The sequence below is a fragment of the Petromyzon marinus genome, chromosome 12 (assembly GCF_048934315.1).
Source record: "Petromyzon marinus isolate PM22_M1 ecotype Great Lakes invasive population chromosome 12, UKy_Petmar_22M1.pri1.0, whole genome shotgun sequence".
NCBI lineage: Eukaryota > Metazoa > Chordata > Hyperoartia > Petromyzontiformes > Petromyzontidae > Petromyzon > Petromyzon marinus.
The window spans coordinates 1,894,383-1,915,996 of NC_133678.1; the positions used below are offsets into that span (position 1 = coordinate 1,894,383).

Sequence of the window (21,614 nt, forward strand, 5' to 3'; positions counted from 1 at the left end):
ATGATTACAGCAGTGCGTATTGTGGTGGTACCTGCTATTACAGCAGTGCATACTGCTGTGGTGGTACCTGCTATGATTACAGCAGTGCATACTGACTGTGGTGGTACCTGCTATGATTACAGCAGTGCATACTGACTGTGGTGGTACCTGCTTTCACGACAGCAGTGCATACTGACTGTGGTGGTACCTGCTATGATTACAGCAGTGCATACTGCTGTGGTGGTACCTGCTATGATTACAGCCGTGCATATTGTGGTGGTACCTGCTATGATTACAGCAGTGCATACCGACTGTGGTGGTACCTGCTATGATAACAGCAGTGCATACTGACTGTGGTGGTACCTGCTATGATTACAGCAGCGCATACTAACTGTGGTGGTACCTGCTATGATAACAGCAGTGCATAAGGACTGTGGTGGGACCTGCTATGATTACAGCAGTGCATACTGTGGTGGTACCTGCTATCACTACAGCAGTGTATACCGACTGTGGTGGTACCTGCTATCACGACAGCAGTGTATACCGACTGTGGTGGTACCTGCTTTCACTACAGCAGTGCATACCGACTGTGGGGGTACCTGCTATGATTACAGCAGTGCATACTGACTGTGGTGGTACCTACTATGATTACAGCAGTGCATACTGACTGTGGTGGTACCTGCTATGATTACAGCAGTGCATACTGACTGTGGTGGTGCCTGCTATGATTACAGCAGTGCATACTGACTGTGGTGGTATCTGCTATGTTTACAGCAGTGCATACTAACTGTGGTGGTACCTGCTATGATTACAGCAGTGCATACTGACTGTGGTGGTACCTGCTATGTTTACAGCAGTGCATACTGACTGCGGTGGTACCTGCTATGATTACAACAGTGCATACTGACTGTGGTGGTACCTGCTATGATTACAGCAGTGTATACTGACTGTGGTGGTATCTGCTATGATTACAGCAGTGCATACGGATGGGAAAACGGAATAGCCTATGCCAAGTAGGGGGCTTGGGGCGTGCCGCCCGGCAATTTTTTTTCTACGCGAACCCCGCGGTTAGAGAGCCAAATTCCTCGCAAGCGAGCGCACACAGACGGACAGACAAACAGACGGACAGACAGAGAGACAAAAAATGCCCTTTATAGATAAGATGCTACAGGCCCCGCACTAGCTTAATGCGGCACTGTGGGTAGGCGGTTCGTTTTGGCAAGAAAGCAACGTGTAGACTGCCTTGCAGTTTGCGCGATGTCTCTGCGGGTATTTGGTGGCAGAATGTTCGCCAGAACAGGGAGCCAGCGGATCGCTGTCAGGGTTCCGTTGATGATGCGCATCGCGTTATCTGATTGTGCATCTGGCAGTGTTGCGCATGAGCTCCTGGAGTGCAGGTGATCTACTCTGTCACAGAATAGATCAGTGATAGGGCGGCAGATGGCAGCACATTCAGCTCAGGTGCCTCAGGTTGTCCCCGCAAGGTTCTGTAGCAGCGTGATTCTTGAGATTTTTTTTACAAATCTGTTTTTACGTGGGTCTTTGCAGTGTACAGGTGAGGGCATAGGTGATGTGGCGCATGGGTGAGTGTACAGGTGAGGTGGTGCACAGGCGAGTGTACAGGTGAGCTTCCAAAAGGGGTGTGCACGATTGAGTAGTCAGGTGGTGATAGGCGGGTGCACATGTCACCAACACGATCACCCTCCCACTGCACGAACCCTGTGACCTCGTGACCCCCGTGTCTCAACCATGACTCCGTAATCCCCATGACCCCTGGCGTTTCTCGTAACTCCGCGTGACTCCGTGTGACCTCACGCGCGCGATCGCTTGCGTGACCCCCCCGCCCGCCCCACCTGGTGACCCCGTGACCCTACGCAGAGACGTGGCGGCGAGGAACGTGCTGGTGGCGGCGCGCGACTGCGTGAAGCTCGGGGACTTCGGCCTCTCCCGCAGTATGGGGGACAGCGAATACTACCGAGGTGAGCGGGTGGCATGGTGAGGGTGGGGGGTGAGGACGAGGTGAGCGGGTGGCATGGTGAGGGTGGGGGGGGGGGTGAGGACGAGGTGAGCGGGTGGCATGGTGAGGGTGGGGGGGGGGGGGTGAGGACGAGGTGATCGGGTGGCATGGTGAGGTGGACAGTGAGTACTTGCGAAGTGTGTGGGTGGGACGGTGAGGGGGAGCTGAGATGTTAAAGTTACTTGACTAAAGTGTTCATTCACAGATATGTCTATTCCACGGTACCCTATTGAATTCAACATTCCCGTAAAATACTGTATGTCCATATGATACACAAAATACTAATGTACATAGCAATATACTAATGTCCACGTGATATACTATATATCATTGCATCTATGATACACATCATACACCAAATTAAACATATACGGTATCTATTTAATAAATGCATTGTGTACCATATAACGGTTCTTTAATTCAACTAAGACAATAAATTTGGTTCCCGGCTCACCGATAATGTTGTAACGCATGCAGGAGAGTTTGGGGGTACTCCACACGTTCAACTTATCCCCGACCTATTTTATTTTCCTTGCCCGCAACTCGAGGCGTTGCGGGTGGTGTGTTTGGTAGCCGTGAAAAGGAGCCTTCATAGCTCATCGGATTCCTCCAGTCTAAATAAAGATTCTGATTCTGAAAGATTCTGATTCTGACATCACTCTCCCTACCAACGGGGATTTCACAGCAACAACAATAAACAATCATCGTCCCACGACTGGCAGTTAGGGGCGCCGCGGTGTCGAGATGTTAACTACCTCGCCCGGTATGCAGGAGGTCGTGGGTTCAATCCCGACTGGCGTCTGCATATTTGGAGCTTACGTGTCTCTCTCCCCGTGGCCACGTCGATGTTTCGCCGGGTCCTCCGGGTCCCCCCGCCCTCCAGATTTATAATCAACGTGCATTCAGAGTATTTGTCCGCTATACATTTCTACGTGATGAACCACTTCCATGAGCTTTATCGTTTGTGATGGCCAGGTCGCTTCTGAATAAAGAGCTACACAGCTCAGTGGACCTTAACTGGTAAAATAAAAAAAGTAAAATTTGCAGTAACAGCTGAATTAGTGGCCCCTAGGCTGCTCCGTAAAAAGCAAATCGTCAGGGTGATGCCTTAACCTCTACCGCTATCTCCGTTTCTCCTCTCTCCCCCTCCTTCTCTCCCCCACCCACGTCTCCCCCATGTCTCCTCCCTCCCTCTATCTCTTCCCCCCACCTCTCCCCCTACCTCTCCATCCCCACCTCTCCCCCCCCCCAACGTCTCCCTCCCCACCTCCCCCCCACCACATCTCTCCCCCACCACCTCTCCCCCCAACACGTCTCCTCCATGTCTCCCCCCCCATCTCTTCCCCCCACCTCTCCCTCCCCCACGTATCCCGCCCCCACCTCTCCCCCCACCTCTCCCCCCCCACTTCTATATCCCCACCTCTCCCCCCCCTCCCAACGTCTCCCTCCCCACCTCTCCCTCAGCCGCCAGTAAAAGCAAACTCCCCATCAAGTGGATGGCACCCGAGTCCATCAGCTTCTGCAAGTACACGGCAGCCAGCGACGTGTGGATGTTCGGTACGAGGGGAAGGGACCCCCTATTGGGGGAGAGGGATGGATGGAGGCTGGAAGGGTGTGTGGGGCAAGGTCTCTCTTCTCTCCCGTCTGTCTGGATGAAGGGAAACCTAAAAAGTCCGTGTCAAAGTCAGGAAGCCGGGAAATTGGCTTCAGTTGATGTGCGCTGGGTTGGCCTCAATGCCTCCGTTACATTTTTGGAGGTCAGTGATTCACGACAGTAGCGGATTTTGGCTGTCCATCGAACAGAGACGGCCAACCGCATCGCGCACATTCAGATGCACTTCTGCGGCCGTCTGGAATGCTCTTCCTTCCGATATGAGAAAGCCACCGGGAGCTATGCACTTTTAAATCATCATCGTCTAGATTGATAAACTCATTTCCTTAGAACTGCTTTTTGTGGTTAGTTTGTTGTCCTTCCCCTGCACCTTCGATTTGCACGGTTGGCTACGTACGATGCGAAATAAGTTCAACATACGGTACATACATACAGGGACTGCGTGGGCTGGCATAGTGAGACGCGTAGACTCGCACGCCCGGAGCTCTATAGACTCGCAGAATCGCAGCGAGTTCGTAAAATTGCGCGGTCGACGGTTTCTGGTGGGCGTGTCCGCGCCGTGCCGCGAGACGAGCAAGCTGCTGGGTCTCATGTGAGCTCTGACTCCTGAGGTGTCGAGTCCAGGAGGCTTCCGGACTGGGGTAGAGGTGTAGGCGGAGCGGTGGCGCAGCGGTTAGTGCGTTTCGGCGCTACAACGCCCGGCGACCCGAGTTTTACCCGCGCTCACGGCCAACAACACCAGCGATGATTATCCAAACCGGTCCGGGGCTTGCCCTAGGTTGACTCGGCCTCAAATGAGTACCTGGTGCTGGTCACCTACCCCCTCGTGTGCCGTGCCGGCCTTCATAGGTGCTCGCTAACGACACTTGCCCCAGCAGTCTTTTAGGGCTATACGGGGGATCTTTGTCTTTGGGGTGAGGTGTGAGCTTTGAGATGGAGAGCCAATGCAAGGAGGAAATGGGGAAGTGAGGTTATGGTTAGGGGCGGGGGGGATGGTGGAGAGGGGGAATTTAAAAATAGTGGGGGCGGGGGGGAGAAAGGAGTGGGGGGGGGGGGGTGCCGTCGTCGCTGGGCGAAATAATAACCCGGTGACGTTGGGCAACAGAGCCACACGTGGGCCGTGCGGAGTGTCCATGTGTCCTGTAGATACACTACATTATAACCAATGTTAAAGTAAATTATTATTTTTAGCATTTATTTATTGAACGCAATTCATGCGAACTGCATCTCGACGCGCCGTGGAATGTGTAACGCGTGAGGCTTCCGCAGGGGTGCACAGGAAACCACAGACGAGGGGGGCGGGGGGTAAGCAGCCGGAACCGGTGCTAACCAACGATTGCCCAAGATCTGCGGTCCTATATATTTGGACGTTTGGGCCAAACTCCGTCAACGATCGTACATCACGACAATCGGCACGTCGTCACATGCTACGAACACTCACTGATCGGCCGTCAACATCTCCGATTAGCACGGTTGGCTGTGTACGGTGCGAAAGAAGTTCAACGCACATATAGAAACCGCAAAGCTCGGGCAATTGTTGGTAGCGCCGACTGGCCACCTGGCGGCTGCTGCTGCTGCTGCCTTCCCGCTCGTGCCTGCTGCGGCTTCCTCGGCGACGATGAGAGATGCGATTTGAATGAATGGCAATGGTGCCGCGGCGGCGAGATGTTAACTACCTCGCCTGGTATACAGGAGGTCGTGGGTTCGATCCCGATCCCGACCCTGACGCCTGTTGTATATTTGGAGTTTGCATGTCTCTCTCTCTCCCTCCCCCGTGGTCGCGTGGATTTTTCCCAGGGGTCTCCGGTTTTTTTCCACCCCACGTTTAGAATCAACATCACACGCTTTGACAATTTGGCTGCTATAAATGTCCACGTTATAAGCGGCTTCATTGGGCTATCATTTGTGATAGCCAGGTCGCTTCTGCAAAAAAGAGCTATATAACTCAGTGGACCTTACCTCGTAAAATAGAATAGTAACCATGCCATTGTTATATTACTATTGTGATTTGTTATGGTATCGTACCGTGATAAATTATATCACGGCAACACCGGCGAAGGCGAGGCTCGTGGAGCCAGACTAAGGCGCGGGTTGTTCCCCTCTCGTACCCCCCCCCGACCCCACGCCCACCAGGTGTGTGCACGTGGGAGATCCTGTGCCGGGGAGCGAAGCCGTTCCCTGGGGTGCGGAACGATGAGGTCCTGGGGCGGCTGGAGAAGGGCGAGCGGCTGCCTCTGCCCTCCGGCTGCCCCCCCAAACTCTACGGTCTGATGGGGCGCTGCTGGGCGCGCGACCCCACGGCGCGGCCGCCCTTCTCCGAGCTCAAGTGGCAGCTCCAGTTAGCCGCCGCCACCACCACCATTACCACCGCCGCACACACCAGCGTTATCACCACCACCACACCTCGGTCATCACTTTGTGCACCAGCTCAACCATGTATACTGGCACCACCACCATCACCACCGCACACAGCAGCTCAACCATGCACCCCAGCTGAAGCACACACGCAGGCACCTGCCCGCAGTGAGCCCCCCCTCCACCCCCTCCACCCCCCACTCCCTCCCCGTGTCCCAGGGAGATCCGCGAGGAAGAGAGCGCCCAGGAGGAGCCACGCGTGAAGGGGCCGTGGCACATGTCCTACGGGGTTGACCCTGGCCCCCCAAAGGTAATAACAGCCTGACTCCCCCCTCGCAGTGTATCTCTACTCAGGCCCGGACTGGCCATAGAGCCGGTGCATTCCTGGAGCCGGTGGGCCGGTCTGTGTGGGCAATTTGCAAATGTGATCAGAGTAGCAAAAGATATTTTAATTAAAATATTGTATTACCTCTAATGTGTACGCTTCGTTGCCTACTCACGATTTCAGTTGGCATTGAGTCCCCGAATATTCGGGAGCCCCAAATATTATTCCTCACCGGGCCCGCGTTCTTTTGGACACAGCCCCCATATGTGCCCAATGAGATCGCACGGCAAAATGACGCTAAACACTTCGTCACATCGCAACGTCGAGCAGGTACTACGTAGCCCCCAATTTGGGCCCGGTGTATTTCCAAAATGCCTGGGCATATTTTTAGTCCCAGTCCGTCACTGTCCCAACGCCTACCCCCCTCTCACGGGGACCGTTCCAGGGTAACTCTTCCACTAACCTTGCCCATGCAAAAAATGACTTAATCGGTGACAACCAAAAAAACCCCGGTGTAGTCACTGCAGCGCCAGATGCTGCCAACGCCACGCGTAGTGACGGCTGCCCACTGTGGGGCGTGGGGGGGGGGGTTCTTCAGCTCGACTGCCGCAGAGCAATGGAACGGTTGAGGAGCTGTGACTTGAGGTGATTTGAGATGCTGAGGAATGTAACCAAGCGGCACAAGACATGCAAATCGTGACATCGTTTAACCTCTTACGTTGTTGTTGACGATGATGATGATGTTGCTGATGAAGATGTTATTGACGATGCTGACGATGTTGATGATGGTGCCCCCAGCCCACCCGCTTGCAGGGCTCACTCTCCCCGGATGTGGACGATTACGCCGTGCCGCTGCTCAATCTGCTGGGGGAGCCGACCCAGGTCCGGTCTCCCCATCCCTACCTCCGCTCCCCCTCATCTCACCGCTCCCTTCCTCCCTCACCACCCGCAACCTCCACCTGCCCGGATGGATTTTTTTTAGTTTCAGTAGGCTTCGCGTGTCCCAGTGTTCATTCTCATGTCCCCATGTGCCAGTGTCACTGTGACCGCGTGTCCCCATATCCCCCCCCCCCCGCCCCCGTGTTTTGTCCCCGCAGCCCGGGCCGAATGCGTCGTTGCTGCAGGACGAGCTGCTGCTGCTGCAGAAGGCGGCCATGGTGCGGGATGGACTGTGGCTCCACGGGGTGAGGCGATGCCACTCGGAACTCACCACCCACTCGCCACCCACTCAACACCCACTCACCAGCCACTCGCCACGCACTCACCACCCACTCGCCACCCACTCAACACCCACTCACCAGCCACTCGCCACCCACTCGCCACCCACTCACCACCCACTCGCCAGCCACTCGCCACCCACTCGCCACCCACTCAATACCCACTCGCCACCCACTCGCCACCCACTCAATACCCACTCACCACCCACTCGCCACCCACTCAACACCCACTCACCACCCACTCGCCACCCACTCACCACCCACTCAACACCCACTCACCACCCACTCACCACCCACTCACCACCCACTCGCCACCCACTCACCACCCACTCGCCACCCACTCACCACCCACTCACCAGCCACTCGCCACCCACTCGCCACCCACTCAACACCCACTCACCACCCACTCGCCACCCACTCAATACCCACTCGCCACCCACTCGCCACCCACTCACCACCCACTCACCAGCAGTGTATGTTTGATATATTTCAGAATCAGGATATTTAGAGTGGAGGAATCCGATGAGCTATGAAGCTCTTTTTCACAGATGTCCAGTCGGGGCAGGTCAGGAAGTTACAATAGAAACACCGATAGGAGTGCAAAGTAGAGAAATGGTAAGCAAGTCACAAAATATAAATAACGTATATGATTACATATTCCATAAGTAAATACATTCACGCCGATTTTTCAACACTAAATGCAAACTACTCATTGTTTTTTTCGGTAAAGTCACGTATGTAGAAATATTTTATGGTATTTCTACATACGTGACTTTACCGAAAAAAACAATGAGTAATTTATGCAGTCACGAAAGCTTTAATTCTTTACTAAATGCAAACTTTGGGCAAAGGCAGGAAAACAGCAACAGTCCCAGACCACACCAAGACAACAGTACACAGTAGTAGTGGTAGTCCCTCAATAAAAAATGCAAATTAACATTGAACTACTGTATCGATTATAATGAAGGTTTTGGGGTTAGAACGCGTTATTTATATATGTGTCGCAACCCTCCACCACCCGACACGGCCAATCAGTAAAAAAATGTGTCACGTTAACAAAACGCCAATTAGTTCCTCCTTCAGCCCACCGGTGTGTATCGATACAGCACGGAGGGAAAAAAAATGTGAAGTGAAACTAGTCACGAAATCATTGGCCAACAAAGCATTTGATATATTTGCAGTTAGCGATGACCGTGAGCGGACGCAAATAACCGAGCTCAAGGGCGACCAACTTACGTAGCTCCCAGGGGACTAACCACGTCGAGGCTGGGCCTGAGATCCTGTACGGGGTGGCGAGACTCGAGCCTACGGCGGCACCTCGGGAAGACCGAACTTGGCCATTGGGCCCCTTTGTACTTTTGAGACCTCCTTTGCCAGTAACATGATATAGTAATAGGTTTTACCCTTTTAACTGGCACAAAAACTGACACCTTTATTCAAGGCATCATGTTTGCAATAACCACAACACAAGCAGTTAAAAAGGGTAAAACCTATTACTACCCCTTCGTACTGTGCAGGGCGGGCCAAAGGTCAGGACACATCGGATTGTATTGCATGTATATACAAATCACACATATAGGTTTGGTTGATTTAGTTTTTAACTAATGTTCCAAAGTGACTGCCATTAACGTAAAATGCACGATCCATATATTCTCTTTTGAAATTAATTTAGGACTTTAAAAACAAATTAAAGCCGCCTTCTTTAGCATAAGTAAAACAAAAATGCAACGTCTGTAGTAACTTTTTTTCAAATATTTAAATGTCATCTGAAAACGAGGAAGGAAAATATACAGGAATTAATATTGTTAATAGATTAAAAAAGCATTAACTTTAAGAATAAACAATAAAAATGGTTTCATTCCAGTGTCAGTATAAATGAAATAACCCAATGTGTCCTGACTTTTGGGCCACCCTGTATACAGACAGTGAGTTCACCGATTGGCTGACGATGCGATGATAACAATGACTCGGAGTGTCTAGCTCAGTGTGTGACTGCTGCGGTCCACTCGACAGACCCAGCAACTGACTTCACGAGCTAAGCTGACCCGGGGACTCGACAGAGACTTGCACCACACCGCCATCGAACACACTCGAGCTTAGGACTACGATAACGATACAAACAAAAACCCCCACAAAGTCTAAATTGACACCGCACCCTCCACACGCATCCACTCGCTCACCGCTCACTCACGACCCACCCAATCACCGCTCGCCCACTTCACTAGCCACCCACTCGTCACGTGATAATTTCCGCCCATTCGCCCACTCACTCGCGCGTGCCATTAACAGCACCTCCCTGCCCCGAGTCGATGTTGTTTGCAAACTCCACAGTGGTTCGGGCTGATGTTAGGACACACGGGGGTGTTGGGGGTGATTCTTAGATAGCAGAGGGGGGGGGGGGGGCGGGCGGGCTGTGACCAGAGGATACAGCTCCCCCCGTCATGCCTTGCAACGTGACACGACAACACCGCGCTGCGTGTGTCAGGGGTTCAACTCGTAACACTGCACCGCTGTTGCTGCTGCACGGTATCCGCTCGCTCTCGATGAGAGAAAGCGAGCGAGAGAGAGAGAGGACGACTCGGACGCGCCAGGGAGCAACCACAGATGAGCGGGAAAGGGAGCCAGGCAGTGAGGCGGCACAGACGTCCTCACCCCCAAGCTCTGCGATCTTCTCGATACATTAAGGCGTTATCGACCGACGAATGAGTGTTTACATGCGGGAGGAAACCGGAGCACACCCGAGAAAATCCACGCGTGCGAGGGGGCAACGCTCTATCCCCATACAGATGGGACAGGCGGAGTCCACACACTTTCTTGCCGTACTACTGCATTCCCCTGGCTCCTCGACGCCCGACCACGGGAAGGGAGATTCACAGCCATCTGTGTGGTGATCCACCACCCCTCGATGCTGCTGGCTGCTGCCTCCGCAGTGCTGGATCACAGAGCAGCCGCCGCGTGCATAGCCGCCAGCAACGAGCGGCTGGCTGCACCGCGACCTTTTTCTTTAGCCGACTCATAGCGTATCGGTGTTGTGGCCGCCGCTCCATTTGACAGCGGGCTAATGGAGACGAGAGTGTGCACGTACGTTGAGCTTCTGTCGCACCGCACGTAACCACCGGACCGAGCGATTGCGGAGCACAGCGGTTTCGTCCTTGCTTGGATTCATCATTCGTCAGGAGGGCATCGCCACCGTGGCCTACCGCTTGCTGCGGCGGGTCCTCGTGTCGTGAACGAGACCTCCGTGCTCACGGTGGCAGTGTGGGAGGGGGGGGGGCAGTCTGGCGGCCCCTACCCAAGGGTTGACGGTCACGGCCGTCCGTCGGTGGCAGGGAGAGGGCAGGGGGGGGCCGGGCCGACTCACACCACCCTGTGGGGGTCCCACAGGGTGGAAGTATTACGTCTGACAGCGTCACGTCGAAGCGCGTCACCTCCCCCCCCCCACCCCAAAAAAAGTGCGGGGGCCCAGGGCAGTCGTCCCGATTCACCGTCACCCCAGGGGATAGTTCTGGCGACAGTAAAATCAAACGCTGGGCAAACTCTCTTCGACCACGCGCCGTCATTATTCATTCGTCGTTCACGGGCGGTTGTTTGATTGTCCACGGTGGTAGAGCTGTTCCATTGATAGACCGGCGCCCGTCATAGGAATGTCGAATTGACCCAGGGCCGTGAATGCGGACGAGCTCTATTACAACGCGACACGCTCGCTGTCGGCGTGAGCAGGAAGCCGCCCACTCACCGCCCCCCTCCTGAACCCCCAGTGAGAAAACCACAGCAGCAGCCCCCCCCCCCCCCTCTCTCTCCTGTGAGCCCTTCCTGGGGTATAAGCCGCTCCCACACCGATACAGCTCGGACGACAAACACACGCACACACTCACCGACTCGCACTCATAGCCACGCCGTGCTGTGCCTCACTCTCATACAGACACCCTGACTCCCTCACTCTCACAGACTCACACATACACCACTCACTCACTCTCACAGCCTCACACCTACACCACCCTCTCACAGACTCACACCTACACCACTCTCTCACTCACTCTCACAGACTCACACCTACACCACTCTCTCACTCACTCTCACAGACTCACACCATCCTCGCAAAGGCTTGTCACAGGCACACCACTTTCTCTTACCTCGCACACACACCATGCTCACACTCACGAACACACACATCATGCTCCGCTTGTGCTCCGGCACCAATTGACCAACTCACACATTCACTCTCTCACACTCACTAACACACACACACACATTCACTCTCACACGCACTTACACACACGCACACACATTCACTCTCTCACACTCACTAACACACACACATTCACTATCACACTCACTAACACAAGCGCACGCACATTCACCCGCACACTCACTAACACACACGCAAACGCATTCACACTCACGAACATAATTACTCATACACGCTCTCACACTCTGCGTCTCTATGCTAAAGCGGCTGAGACTCCGGTTTGGCAAAGCGGTACCGACTCCACCCACATCCGCTGTGTTCATCCACCGTGTACATCCACCGTGTTTATCCTTATCCACCGTCTTCATCCACAACCACCGTGTTCATCCACCGTGTTCATCCACAGTGGTCATCCACACCCACCGTGTCCATCCACATCCACCATGTTCATCCACCGTGTTCATCCACATCCACCGTGTTCATCAACAGTGGTTATCCACACCCACCGTGTTCATCCAGTGTTAATTCACACCAACCGTGTTCATCCACATCCACCGTGTTCATCTACACCATCCACGATGTCCACTGTGTTCTTCCAGATGATCACATTATCGAGATCCCTCTTTCCTGCGCTTTGCCCACGTGAACACTGTGCACGTGGAGTCCGGCATGCTGCCCTAACCCTGACCCCTGACCCCAACCCTACCCCTGACCCCAACCCTACCCCTGACCCCAACCCTATACCCCTGACCCCAACCCTATACCCCTGATCCTAACCCTACCCCTGATCCTAACCCTACCCCTGATCCCAACCCTATACCCCTGATCCTAACCCTATCCCTGATCCCAACCCTATACCCCTGACTCCAACCCTACCCCTGATCCTAACCCTACCCCTGATTCTATCCCTACCCCTGATCCTAACCCTCATCCCTGATCCTAGACCCTACTCCTAACCCTACCTCTAACGCTAACCATACTCCTAACCCTGTCTCTATCCCGATCCCTAACCCTACTCATGTCCCTAACGCCCAACTCTATCCCCAGGACAGTGCGGGCAAGGCTGCGCGGCGGATCGAGGAGCAGGACACCCCAGGACCTCAGCAGGAGGCGCCTCACGTCGTGCGGACGGTCAGTGAATGAAGTGAGAGAGTGAGTGAGAGAGCGAGCGGGTGAGCTGGTGATGGGGTGAGCGGGTGAGCTGGTGAGCGGGTGCGTGAAGGGGTGAGTGAGTAAGGGCGGGGTCAATGAGCGGCTGACTGATGGGGTGAGAGAGTGGGTGAGTGATGGGGTGGATGACTGACATTTGTAAAAAAGAGCTTTATAGCTCATCGGATTCCACCAGGATGAATATTCTGATTCCGACTCTGACTGAGGGGTGAGTGAGGGGTAAGGGAGAGGATGACATTTGAGGGGTGAGTGGGCGGGGGAGATAAGTTGACACAGGGACACCGAGAGACACCAACAGTTGTGAGTGCAATGGAAGATAACGATGGTGAGGAGGAGGGGTGATTGCGATGGTGATGGAGGAGCGGAGGGATGAGTGCTCAGCGTATCCGATGCAGGAGGAAGTGCCCCTCCCTGCCTGCCTTTCCCCGCGGGGTCTCACCGCCGCGCATGCCCTTCCCTTCTGCCCACAAACATGCATACACTCACACAAACACATACATACACACATGTACACAAACATTCATACACTCATACAACAACATACATACACACATGTACACAAACATTCATACACTCACACAGACACATACATACACACATGTACACAAACATTCATACACTCACACAAACACATACATACATACACACATGTACACAAACATTCATACACTCACACAAACACATACATACACACATGTACACAAACATTCATACACTCACACAAACACATACATACACACATGTACACAAACATTAATACACTCACAAACGCATACATACACACATGTACACAAACATTCATACACTCACACAAACACATACATACATACACACATGTACACAAACATTCATACACTCACACAAACACATACATACACACATGTACACAAACATTCATACACTCACACAAACACATACATACACACATGTACACAAACATTAATACACTCACACACGCACATACATACACACATGTACACAAACAATCAAACACTCACACACGCACATACATACACACATGTACACAAACATGCATACACTCACACACACATACGTACATACACACATATACACAAACATGCATACACTCACATAAAACATACATACACACATGTACACAAACATTCATACACTCACACAAACATACATACACACATATACACAAACATTCGTACACTCACACACACACACGTACATACACACATGTACACAAACATTCATACACTCACACAAACACATACATACACACATGTACACAAACATTCATACACTCACACACGCACATACATACACACATGTACACAAACAATCAAACACTCACACACGCACATACATACACACATGTACACAAACATTCATACAAACACATACATACACACATATACACAAACATTCATACACTCACACACACACGTACATACACACATATACACAAACATGCATACACTCACACAAACACATACATACACACATGTACACAAACATTCATACACTCACACACGCACATACATACACACATGTACACAAACAATCAAACACTCACACACGCACATACACACATGTACACAAACATTCATACACTCACACAAACACATACATACATACATACACACATGTACACAAACATGTATACACTCACCGAAACACATACATACACACATGTACACAAACATTCATACACTCACACACGCATATACATACACACATGTACACAAACAATCATACACTCACACACGCACATATATACACACATGTACACAAACAATCACTCACACACGCACATACATACACACTTGTACACAAACATTCATACACTCACACACATACATACACACATGTACACAAACATTCATACACTCACACACACACGTACACAAACATTTATACACTCACACACGTACACACATGTACACAAACATTCACACTCACACAAATACATACATCCATACAATCACACACATATACACAAACATTCATACACTCACACAAACACATATACACAAACATTCATACACTCACATACACTCACGTACACCCATAAACACAAACATTCATACACTCACATACACAGAACCCCGTTGAGCCGACGAGGCGAGATGCACTCCCTACTACGTGCGGTGAGTATCTGTCACACGCGCGGGTGACTCACTCACGAGTTCACCCACCCGCTCACCCGTCTGCTCACCTACTCACCCGTCGATTCTCTTATTCAACCGCGCGCTCACTCGCTCACCCACTCATGATCTCATCCATCCACTCGCTCGCCCATTCACTCACTTACCCATCCTCTCATTTACCCACTTAATCGCTTGCTTTATTATTCGTTCACCCACTCAATTCACTCATCCATCAATCTCTCACTCATTCAGTCGTTTATCCACTTCACTCACCCAACTGTTCACCCACTTGCTCACACAACCACTCACTCGCTCACCCACTCTTCTACTCACCCGCCCGTTCACTCGCTCACTCACCCGCCTGCTCACTCACCCGCCCGTTCACTCGCTCACTCACTCGCTCACCCGCCCGTTCACTCATTCACCCGCCCGTTCACTCATTCATCCGCCAGCCCGCCCGCCCGCCCGCTCGCTCGCTCACTCACTCACCCGCCCGTTCACTCATTCACCCTGCCCGCCTGCTCGCTCACTCACTCACCCGCCCGCCTGCTCGCTCACTCACTCACCCGCCCGCTCACTCACCCTCCCGCTCGCTCGCTCACCCGCCCGCTCGCTCGCTCACCCGCCCGCCCGCTCGCTCACTCACCCGCCCGCTCGCTCACTCACTCACCCGTCCGCTCGCTCACTCACCCGCCCGCTCGCTCGCTCACCCGCCCGCTCGCTCGCTCACTCACCCGCCCGCTCGCTCACTCACTCACCCGCCCGCTCGCTCACTCACTCACCCGCCCGCTCACTCACTCACCCGCCCGCTCACTCACTCACCCGCCCGCTCGCCCGCCCGCTCACTCGCCCGCCCACCCGCTCACTCGCCCGCCCACCCGCTCACTCACCCGCCCACCCGCTCACTCACCCGCCCACCCGCTCACTCACCCGCCCACCCGCTCACTCACCCGCCCACCCGCTCACTCACCCGCCCACCCGCTCACTCACCCGCCCACCCGCTCACTCACCCGCCCACCCGCTCACTCACCCGCCCACCCGCTCACTCACCCGCCCACCCGCTCACTCACCCACCCACCCACCCGCTCACTCACCCACCCACCCACCCGCTCACTCACCCACCCACTCAGCAGTGGGGCGTGTTCATAATTGTGTTCGTTGGTGGACGGATGTGGCCTCGACTGTGAATGAGCTCGCGAGTGCTTACTTACCTGCCGCCCGCAAACTCACCTTGATGCTCACCAGCTTCTCCTTTCCCTCACCTGCTGCACTGTAAGCTCACCCTTCGTTCGTAAGCTCACCCTGCTGTAAGCTAACTTTTCTGTCCGTAATAATTGGGTTCTGCAAATCTCTTTCTTGCAAAACCGGTAGAACCCGGATACCGATTAACCGCACGTGCGAATGTGTATCCCGATGTAGCTTTAACTTTGACAGCTGAGAAGTTAACGTAGCTGCTGCCAAAGTGGCGTCGTGGTCAGCACCCCGGATTTGCAATCCTGCAATCCTGCAATCCTGCAATCCTGCAATCCTACAATCCTAGAGAGTCGCCGGTTCGATTCCCTCTCTCGGCGCGGTAGTTCTATAAACCCCAATTCTTTGTTTTAACCCTCCCCAACCCCCCAACCTATTTTCTGTCCACCCACCAAGAATGGGTTCACCATGGTGGAGTAAAGTGTGGGTAACCCTACCCTCCCTACCCTCCACCTCTTCCCAGACTTCTAGTCCCGCGTGGAAGAGTCGTCCAAATACGCTCTCGAGCTCCACCCCCCCCCCTCCGTCATCAGCAGCAGTGGCGAGAACGAGCAGTTGCGGGGCTGCGCCCTTTCATCCCTTTAAGCTGAGACGCGAGACGGAATGAACCGCGCGGTGACTTGGGCCGCCCGTGCCCACGTTTGTTTTTCCGCGCGAGCCAATCTGTGCATTGATTTCTATAATTCCAGGCCATTGCCATAGAGTCAACATTGGTGGGGATCAAATCTTCCAGAAAAAAAATCTAAATTTGAAAACGAATTTCCTGGACTTTTTTTTACAATGTCTAATAGTGTATTGTATTACATTGCTCTGTTTTTTCTTTTTTACCTTTTCTTGTTTCATTGTATGTAATGGCAGAGATTGGGGATTAATAAAGTACAACCATAACCACAATCATGTTAACAGAAATCTATTTTATAGCAATATATTGGGGGGGACATTTTGAGCATATTTGAATATCGGGGGGGATGTGTGTCCCCCAATTTCTATTATAATTACGGCCTTGCTACAATTCCACTCAAATCAGTTTACCCGCTCCTGTCTACCCCCCCCCCCTCCTGTATTCTCATCCCTCTGCCTGTAAGCTCACCCTCTGTAATCTCACCCTCTTCCCTGTAAGCACACTGCTTGTACGCTCACCCCTCGGCCTGTAACATCATCCTCTGGATGCTCACCCTTTTGCGTGTAAGCTCTCACCCCCTCTGCCTGTAAAAGCTCATCCTCTCTAAGCTCTCTGTTCTGGGTGTCAGCTCACCACCCCCCCCCCCCCCCCTTGCTGCTGGTCCGACAGGAGAAGTGTTCGCTCCTCGGAAGCCTCCGAGGCCTGGGGCACCATCGGTGCCCGAGGGGGGCCTGGGCGGAGGAGAGACGCAGCTCACGGGAGCCAAGGTGACTCACCGGGGTTGTTGTGATTGCTGTGTGCAGCGTGCTGTGTTGTGACGCGTACGAACGGCGTGCTGTGTTGTGACGCACACAGACGGCGTGCTGTGTTGTGACGCACACAGACGGCGTGCTGTGTTGTGACGCACGCGGAAGGCGTGCTGTGTTGTGACGCGTACGGACGGCGTGCTGTGTTGTGACGCACGCGGACGGCGTGCTGTGTTGTGATGCACGCGGACGGCGTGCTGTGTTGTGACGCACGCGGACGGCGTGCTGTGTTGTGACGCGTACGGACGGCGTGCTGTGTTGTGATGCACGCGGACGGCGTGCTGTGTTGTGATGCACGCGGACGGCGTGCTGTGTTGTGATGCACGCGGGCGGCGTGCTGTGTTGTGACGCGTACGGACGGCGTGCTGTGTTGTGATGCGTACGGACGGTGTGCTGTGTTGTGACGCACGCGGACGGCGTGCTGTGTTGTGACGCACGCGGGCGGCGTTCTGTGTTGTGACGCACGCGGACGGCGTGCTGTGTTGTGACGCGTACGGACGGCGTGCTGTGTTGTGATGCACGTGGACGGCGTGCTGTGTTGTGACGCGTACGGACGGCGTGCTGTGTTGTGATGCGTACGGACGGTGTGCTGTGTTGTGACGCACGCGGACGGCGGGCTGTGTTGTGACGCACGCGGACGGCGTGCTGTTGTGACGTACGCGGACGGCGGGCTGTGTTGTGACGCACGCGGACGGCGGGCTGTGTTATGACGCACGCGGACGGCGGGCTGTGTTATGACGCACGCGGACGGCGTGCTGTGTTGTGACGCACGCGGGCGGCGTGAGTTCGAAGCGTGGTGAGTGTGCGGGCGGGTGAACGAGCACGCGGGTGAGCGTGCAGGCGGGTGAGCGTGCAGCGTGGTGAGTGTGCAGCGTGGTGAGTGAGTGTGCAGGCGGGTGAGTGAGTGAGTGTGCGCGCGGCGTGCTGTGTGCAGGTGCAGGCGGGCGAGCCGGTGGTGCTGGGCCGCACGGCGCCACGTGAGCGCGCAGGCGACGTGGTGTTCGCGTGCGTCACGCGGGTGGTGCAGGCCGTGCTGCAGCTCAACTCGCGCTCCGCGGACGCGAGCTCCGACGACCTCGTCGCGCTCGTCAAGGTGGTGATGCTCCCCCCCCCCCCACCAAGAGGGTCCTGGTTCAGATACATTTATCACACTTTAGTAGTTTTTTTTGGTAGCTACTAGCAGTGCCGGATTAGGCTAGTGCGGTGCCTGTAGCATATGTTAAAAGATTAAAACACAAATGTTTAACTTGCACAGTAAAGTCATTGTATTTTTTTCATTTGCTATACAGCCAGATAATACGACAAATCGCTAACCTTAAACACCCATTCGTTTATAAAAGTTAAAGGCAGTATAGTACTATAGTAATAGAGCAAGTGCAGGATCACTGAACTGGAATTGATAGCTTGAAAGCGTTTAGCGAGGGGCCCTTGAAAGTGCGGGGCCCGTAGCTTGTGTAGCTACGACATATGTAGTAGTAGCTACTACATATGTAGTAGCCTATCATCTCTAAAACACATATGTAGTAGCTACTTGTGCTACGAGATTAATCCGGCACTGGCTGCGAGACTGGAAGTAGGAGGCCGCACGTGGCTGGAAGCTTCATCCATCGTGATGGATATCTTGGATGTGGCGTGCCAGGCTCACCTCCGGTTAGCACGGTTGGCTAAGTACGGTGCAAAATAGTTAAACATTAAATATTTTCCGGCTTGCCGGTAGACTGGAGTAGGTAGCACGTGGGCTGCAGAAAATGGATGTGGTGTTCTGGATATAAACAGATTTGATATGCCTCCGAGCCTAGACAGACCTGGCCGAAATTAAACCCTGCTCCTACATTGAGTTGTTTGGTCATTTGCCTCTCAGACAAGTGCTGCTGCTAATGAAATCACACGCGCCTATCATCTCTAAAACTAGGCCATATATTAAACTTTTTATAAAGAATTGTTTTGTTTTTTGTTTTGTTTCAATATAATTTTATTGTATTTCTACATACCTGACTTTACCGAAAAAGCCAATGAGTAAACTTTTTATGTTATCAGGTAAGGCCCACTGAGCTATATAGCTCATTTTCAGAAGCGACCTGGCGACAATGACAGCTCAACGAAGTGGCTTTTCACGTGGAAATGTATAGCAGCCAAATGCTCTAAACGCGTGATGTTGATTTAAAATGTGGAGGTAAAGACCGGAGGAAAATCCATGCGACCATGGGGGAGACCGTGCAAACTCCAAATATAAAGACGTCAGGGATCGAACCCCACAACTTGGGTGCATACCAGGTGAGGTAGTTAACATCGCGTTACTGTGGCGCCCCACCTCTATCTGGGATGAGCCATCTGTAGAATGCTGATTGATGTTGGTGGTGCTTGTGGTGGTGCTTGTGGTCGTGGTGGTGTCCGCCCTGCAGACTGCGGGGGAGGCTCTGCGCGCGCTCCTCTCCGCCGTCGAAGAGGAGCTGCCCTCGCTGCCCCTCGACTCCCATCGCCAGGTGGGGGTCGGACCTACGTGGCGCCACATCCACCACCCACCAATGCCGAATTATCCTCGGAGCACATGTAGCTACTACATATGTAGTACATATGTAGTAGCTACATATGCTAGGGGGCCCGCGCTAAATGCTTTCAAGCTATCAATTCCGGTTCGGTGATTCTGCACTTGCTCTACTACTATAGTACTATATCGCCTTCAACTTTTATGAACGACTAGGTGTTTAAGGTTAGCGATTTGTCGTATTATCTGGCTGTATAGAAAATAAAAAAATACAATTGCTTTACTGTGCAAGTTAAACATGTGTTTGAATCTTTGTTTGTAATTTAAGGCCCCTTTATAACATACGCTACAGGCCCCGCACTCGCTTAATCCGCACTGAGCGCCACAACCACCCCTCCACCTTAGCCGTCACCAACCACTCTGCCCCGTTGTAGTGCGAGGGGGCAAGGGATTGTCTCTCTCAGCTCGATACGGTCTCGTGAAGGCTTTGGGACGCCACAGCGTCCCCCCTATGGTAGGTGCCTGTAACGCTTTCAGGCTCATGTCCAACGCCAGTGATGAATAATTCAGAACCGGTCCTGGGCCTCCCCTCGGTCGACTCAGCCTCGAGTACCTGGTACGATGCGTCGTCACTAGGGAAACAAAGGCGGCCGGGCGTGGTGTTGGCCACCCACCCCTTCGCGCGCCGCGTCTTGTCTTCCATACACTCGCTAAACCACCACTTGCCGCCGGTTTGCTCAGGCGATAACCTTCCGTCTTCGCACGCACTCGCCCCACTGTCGCCTCTCACACAGGTGGAGATGGGGGAGCGGCTGCTGAACGCCGACCTGGGCCGCCTCATCGGCAGCCTGCGCACGGCACAGCAGTACGCCGACACCACGGTGGCGCAGGGGCTTCGTAAGCCCCTGCTGAACCACGCCCACGTGCTGGCCATCGACGCCAAGGCCCTGCTCGATACTGTGGACCAAGCGCGAGGGACCGTGCCCCCCACCCCAACGAGCCAGGCGCCCCCCTGAGTCGTGCCAACGCCTGGGCCAAGGTGGAGGGGGCGCAGTGCCCAACCCAAGTAGCACTTTGTTGAGCTGGTGGAACGGCCTTAAAGAAAAATGTCGCACCAGCCCCATGGCTAAACTACTGCCAGCAGCAGAAGCCTCTGCCGACACCGTTAGAGATGAGGGCAGCTAAACACCACCCCGAGACCCCTCTTGCCTTGTCCCCGATTAACACCTTCCACAATCTCACGGGCGAGCCTGAAAACAATTCCCTGACCCCCTCCCCCCAGCCAAAAGGAGTCTTATTGGTGGCGTCAGAGGCATTTGCACGATTCTCGTTGTGTACACTGTTATTAAAATCTCGTAATCTATGATCGTGTTTCTATCAGTGTCTTAAGCACCACACAGCACGTCCAATAGACCAAAATGCATTCTAACACGGCACCAGCCGAACATCACGGAGGCGATATCAGTGTA

At 53.5% G+C, this 21,614-nt stretch overlaps 1 protein-coding gene across 1 annotated transcript in view; it reads left to right on the plus strand.

The window, feature by feature from the left end:
- The window catches only part of LOC116941705 (focal adhesion kinase 1-like), a 39,705-nt gene extending 18,196 nt beyond the window's left edge, over positions 1–21,509 (plus strand). Inside the window, exons 17-28 of the mRNA XM_032953047.2 lie at positions 1,858–1,958; positions 3,461–3,553; positions 5,742–5,946; positions 6,183–6,273; positions 7,087–7,170; positions 7,386–7,472; positions 12,742–12,825; positions 14,936–14,981; positions 17,524–17,621; positions 18,595–18,753; positions 20,063–20,143; positions 20,940–21,509. Of these exons, the coding sequence (XP_032808938.2) occupies positions 1,858–1,958; positions 3,461–3,553; positions 5,742–5,946; positions 6,183–6,273; positions 7,087–7,170; positions 7,386–7,472; positions 12,742–12,825; positions 14,936–14,981; positions 17,524–17,621; positions 18,595–18,753; positions 20,063–20,143; positions 20,940–21,161 (1,351 nt within the window). The 3' untranslated portion in view covers positions 21,162–21,509. The remainder of the gene's footprint in view (positions 1–1,857; positions 1,959–3,460; positions 3,554–5,741; positions 5,947–6,182; positions 6,274–7,086; positions 7,171–7,385; positions 7,473–12,741; positions 12,826–14,935; positions 14,982–17,523; positions 17,622–18,594; positions 18,754–20,062; positions 20,144–20,939) is intronic.
- Positions 21,510–21,614: the final 105 nt, after the last annotated feature.